This window comes from Eupeodes corollae, chromosome 3, assembly GCF_945859685.1.
Source record: "Eupeodes corollae chromosome 3, idEupCoro1.1, whole genome shotgun sequence".
Taxonomy (NCBI): Eukaryota; Metazoa; Arthropoda; class Insecta; order Diptera; family Syrphidae; genus Eupeodes; species Eupeodes corollae.
Genome location: NC_079149.1, coordinates 77,609,847 through 77,615,697, shown reverse-complemented (window position 1 = coordinate 77,615,697; position 5,851 = coordinate 77,609,847). Strand labels below are relative to the sequence as shown.

Genomic DNA, 5,851 nt, shown 5'->3' with positions numbered 1-5,851 from the left:
AAAGTTTTAAGATAAACATATGCATGTACTTTGTTAAAAGAATCAAAACATAGTTTTTCAAAGATTTGTACTAAACTACAACCAACGAAACGCGGCTAGAAAAGAATAGGTATAATCCTTTCAAATTAAGCACAGTTCTGATAAAAGTGAAAAGGAAAGTATTTGGAATGTGTTCAAAATCAGTAATGTTTTGAAAAAATTCTGTTTTAAAAGAATAAGGAATAAAACTTTATGTTTGCAATTTTTTAGTGAAGAAATTGTTCACTTATAACATTTTAAATAAACATATAATTTTATCAAACTTTATGGAATATAACCATGAAAGTTTTGAAATAACTACGAAAGAGAAAGCAAATAATTCGAAAAGTTTGAGGAAAGCAAGGTAAGAAAATAATAGTAAAACAACTATTTTATTCAAATTTGACGTATGGGGGTATCTAGACATTTGAAGGGTGTACTTACAATTTCTATTGTTTTATACAGTTTATTTATGATGTTAAAAACTAAATATTTTTCTTTGAACAGCTAATAAGTCGGTATAGCTAAAGATATTAAAACTTTTTGGAAGATCAATTATAAGCTTAGCGACAAATATTAACAATTAAATCTTAAAACTAAAATCTACGGGATATTAAAGAAATAACTTGCTTATTTTTGAAACACAGGTCTTGAATCAATTATGACTGATTTTTGAAAAAGTTTAACAAAGATGTTATATTGCTTGATTTAAAATCAAATTTGCTTTCAATATTGAAAAAATATTTTTGGATAAACAACCAACACGACTGACAAGCTAAAGGATATTTTAAAGACAGAACCTGGAATGTTTTAAAGCACAGGTCAAGTGCTTCTATAAAGCTATCAAACTTAAACAATGTTTTGTCTAAATAAACATAATATTCATGAATATTGTAGTCATCTTGACCAACGCACAAAATAAATGGCTGAATAGTTAAACCTATGTTATAATATTTGTTTACCAATTCGCTTATATTTTCCTGATATGACTGAATTGATGGAATCCTCAGTGCAAAACTCTCCTGCGCATCCGCAATTGAGACTTTCCTTTTGTTGCTTCCGTTTCTATCTTTGAATCTTGAAGATGCTGGTAAGACCGAGTTGAGCAAAATGGCCAGAATAAAGTCTTCAGAATCTGTAAAAAATTGTATATTAAACTAGTTTTAATGTTTACTTATATTACTAACAAATATAAAATGAAATGATAGGCAACTATAATGTTTTTTTATTCAAAATTTGTATTAATACAAATTTTAAACTTCTATGCAGGCCTAAAATTATTGTTAATTTTTTTTTCAATTTTCAAAAAAAAAAGTGTGAAAACTTTCACCCTAAAAACAAACCTTTTAGTATGTTGCCAGAGCTTAAATTAGAATTAAGTAAACGCAACTGCTTCTTGCAATTTGGGTTGTGGATGTTAGCTTCGTAATATCTTTTAATAATTATTTTGAAATGTTCCCACTTGCTCAGTAACAGGTGTTGTTTTCCAGGGTACATTATTTCAAAATCAATTTTAATCTTAAAAGAAAGTAAAAATAATCAAAACTGGAGAAAAAGAAACTTTTGTGTTTTATTTACAAAATTGGTTGATTAAATGGGTTATTAAAATGTTCATGATATATGTAACTATAAATTAATATTACCAGTTGTGTTGCTCTAGCATCTCCATATTTTGGCCAAGATTTTAAAAAAGAAGAGTGATTAGATGTAGTAGAAAGCTCTTGTTGACGAAGTGAATACGTTTTTTTCCATTTATCACAAACGGTAGTCCAGTCAGAGCTATCACGACTTAAGGCTGTTTTTAAAGCTAACGATATGGAATCATCAACTTCGTCTGTTTGCGATGATGAATAATCTATGAGTTTCCCGTTTTCTTCAACGGAGGGCCTTGAACGCTTTGATCGCGAATTTCCAAATCTATTATATAATTTACCACCAGGGTTTTTTTTTTCCTTTTCGGGGAATGAAATAGTAATCCTAAAATAAGAATATTAAGCTCTAATTTATTGTAATGTTATGTAGTGATAGATACACAACAATTTTAATATTTCAATAAGTCAGTAATGAGAAATTTAGAAGTAATTGAGAATAAAAATATCTTAGTACAGTATCATATTTTTTTAATAACAAAGTTTTATGAAAATTGCTATATGTAGTTGCGTTCCGATGTAATATACATAATATGTATGTAGGTATAATACAAATTTTTAAATGTACATTTTACTACAGAAATAATGAAAATCCCATTTGATTATCATTAAACAGGTACCGGTTAGTAATATGCACGTATAGAATTTTTTGTATGACTGGTTCATTTTAATGTCTTTATATTAAAATGTTAACTGCGTAAAGTTGTTTATTATTTGATTTTCTCTTACTTTTATCAGCATTTTTCCATTTTTCACACTTTGGTGTGTTCTTTTTTTTGCAATACTAACTAACTAAACTTAATATTCTTCATTCTTTTTTCTTAAAGTTACTTTTAGTAACTTTGTATAGTGATATACCCTAGATCACACATTTTTGTTGTCCTCATAATTATATAACAGTAGACTTATATTTGCCTCGTAGTTTACAATTGAAGTACTTCTCTTCTTTAAACTCCTGGCCATACTGATATCTTTCGATAATAACAAATAGATTTTTGACATTGTAAGATATTGAATTGTATTAAACATCTATGATTTTGATATGCGTTAAATTTTTTTAACGAATGCATATTAGATTAGGTATAGGTTATACTAAAAAATCATAGCAGTGATACGACAACTGCTAATACTGACTATATTAAAGAAAAAGAACACGCCACTTGCTAAAATCAATAATAGTTGCTAGCTATTGTACTACCTGTACCGGATAACTCTATTTAAATCAATTGTCAGAATGTAGAATACTTAAGAAAATTCAAGGAAAAGTTGTTACTCATGCAACGCACAATACAGCACTTTTCTGTGTGGAACATGTCTCATTTTATTTTATTTGTACAAAGTAATTTCAAAACAAAGGCTTAATCTTACCTTTGCGTCTTTTTCGTTTGGAAAAACAGATAGTATTTCATCAACAATTCCAGAAAAATCACTTGGCTTTAAAAAAACGTTTTGGCAATTTGCTTCTTCAATTAGTATTTGTATTATTGCATCCCTATGCACATTTTCCAAGTGATAATTATTTGAGTAAAATTGCAACAAAGACTTTCCTTTAGACGAAGAATTCAAAAGTTGCAAAAAATTCTAAACAACACAACATGCATTACAAACAAGCACATTCAACAAAGCAAAATTTCATTATACTCACAATATTACTATTCCTTGATTTAAAGCTGGAAGTGGGAGTGTCCAACTTAGACTCATTTAGGTTTTGCCAAAATGTTATTTTTGAGTTAATAGATAGCGTGTCCTCATCGGTTCCCTGCTAAATTAGTTTTTAATATTAATTATTCGGTAAGAGTAAATTATATTTTTGTTAAAGCAACGTCAAAATATTAACACTAAACCTACCGATACTTTATGTATTATATCTGTTTTGGTACATGACTAAAACTGTTTTTTTTTTTTTAATATCTATGTATTCAAAATGTTGCATATATTAAATTTAGAAACATGAATATTTCAAAAAAATTCTGATAAAAAGTTTTAAGTGGGTCAATTGATCATGGTAGGTTTATTGAAATAAAAAATATAATAAAGTCAATGCTGTTATGTCAAACCTGTTTTGTTCTCCAAATGAAAAGCTTTTCACGAAATTCAGCGCGTAATCCAATATCTTCAACAATGTCGTTAATGTCTTCTCTCGCCAAATACCTCAACGACCGAAATGTTATATTTTTTTCTAAATTAAACAAAAAAAATCCAAATAAAGAAAAAAAATCTAGAAAGATCAGTTCCAAAAACATCCACGAAAATAAAATAGACCTTCCTCATAATCAGCAGCACCTAAGTCAACAAAATATACACCATGAGAAAAAACAAAACCAAGAACTGCAACAACACCAACCCCCTCTAATACGAATATGAATACAATGAAAACCATACGTTTGAAGACAAAGTCTTTTCAGACTAAAAGCCTTGAGTAAATTATTTATGTTATGCCCATGATTAATGTAATTGAAGAAACGACATTCAAAAACCTATCAATTTTTGTTAAAAAAGAAAGTGTTTTTTTCTACTACTTTGCTTTTAAATGATGTTGTTGATTCATAAACTATCATACAAAATTAAAAACATTGTTCTGAAAACGGAGAAAAGACCTTCCAAGTCAAAATTTTTGAGAAGGTTCTAAAATCTGTAGGTGTCTGTTTCTTCTGTGTCAAGAATAACCGTGGTTGATTTGTTGGTTCTCGTCCAAAAGCTGAACACTGGAGGACAATTTTCACATACTCTGAAGTAGTCTCAATTTCAGTGGTATTATTTAATGTTTTTTCTGCTAAAATGTTTGCTTTTATTTTTTAATAAGAAAATCTCATAAGTCAACAAAATATTCACTATGAGAAAAAACAAAACCAAGAACTGCAACAACACCAACCCGCGCTAATACGAATAGTACAATAATAACAATGAAAACCATACGTTTGAAAGACAAAATCTTTTCATGTTAAAAGCCTTTAATAAATTATTTATTTTATGCCCTCGATAAATGTAATTGAAGAAAAGACATTCAAAAATCTATCAATTTTTTTCAAAAAAGGGCTTTTTTCATTACTTTGCACTTAAATGATTTTGTTCATTCATAAACTGTAATATAAAATTAAAAACATACCTCTGAAAACGGGAAAAAGATCTTCTAAGTCAAAATTTTTGAGAAGATTTTCCAATCTGTAGGTGTCTGCTTCTTCTGTGCTCGAGAATAAAACGTGGATGATTTGTTTGTTCTCGTCCAAAACCTGAACACTTTGCGCTGGAGAAAAATTTTCACATATTTCTGAAGATTTCTCAATTTCAGTGGTATTGTTAAAAGTTTTTTCTGTTAAAATGCTTGCCATTATTAAATTTTCAATAAACTGCGACCGACTTGAAAAATTGAAGACAATATGGATGCCAAAAATAAAACGAGGTACAGACAGACAGTTAAAATGGAAATGGAACGCTGAAAATATAAAAGTAGAATTTACGCTCATGCATACACACAAATACATGAATGCATATCGTGTTGGAATGGATAGGGTTCCCACTTTTGTGTCAAATATATCGCTTACAATTAATTTTTTTTTACTTTTACTTTTTGAAGTGAATATTTTTATTTGACTAGCAAAAATATTTACTTTCGTGTTTAATATGTTTAAATTAAAATTAGTAGGATATCTTATAAAAAATGTTGGCAATTCAAATAAGATAAGATAAGCTATATGAACTTTCAGAACAGTAAAACTAATAAATTGGCAACATGGTTTAAGTAGTTGTGCAATTTAATACCTATAAATTTGTATGGACATTACCACTTAGGTAAAAAAGGAAGATGTTTAGATGAGGGAGAAAAACACAAACGCTTCTGCGTTGATATATAATTTGTTGTCTAATAAAACTTAAATTATAATTGAACGTTATATATAAATCTATGCTTACCTGTTACAATCAATTGACATTAGTTAATTTGTTTGTCTCTCTCGCACTTTATCAAATAATTTTATACATATTTCTGTTTGCTTTAAAAAAGAAATTTAGGAAACATTAATTGAAGCACACGCACAACAACCGCGAAGCACAACGTCAAAAATCAAACTGAAATATTGATATTGAAACACATTGTTGAAAAAGCAACCCATCGATAGAGTTGGTTGATAAAAAGAGTGAAATGGAACAAAACTCATGTACCTATTATTTCAATTTTCATCGTTTCG

At 28.3% G+C, this 5,851-nt stretch overlaps 1 protein-coding gene across 1 annotated transcript; it reads right to left on the bottom strand.

Moving 5' to 3' along the window:
• Positions 1–372: 372 nt before the first annotated feature.
• On the bottom strand, positions 373–5,596 carry LOC129950626 (uncharacterized). The gene is made up of 4 exons (XM_056062555.1): positions 5,577–5,596; positions 1,662–1,995; positions 1,362–1,536; positions 373–1,153 (listed from the first exon to the last, which is right to left on the bottom strand). Exons 1-4 carry the CDS (start codon positions 5,594–5,596, stop codon positions 678–680), a joined length of 1,005 nt encoding a protein of 334 aa, XP_055918530.1. The 3' UTR covers positions 373–677.
• Between the last annotated feature and the right edge of the window lie 255 nt (positions 5,597–5,851).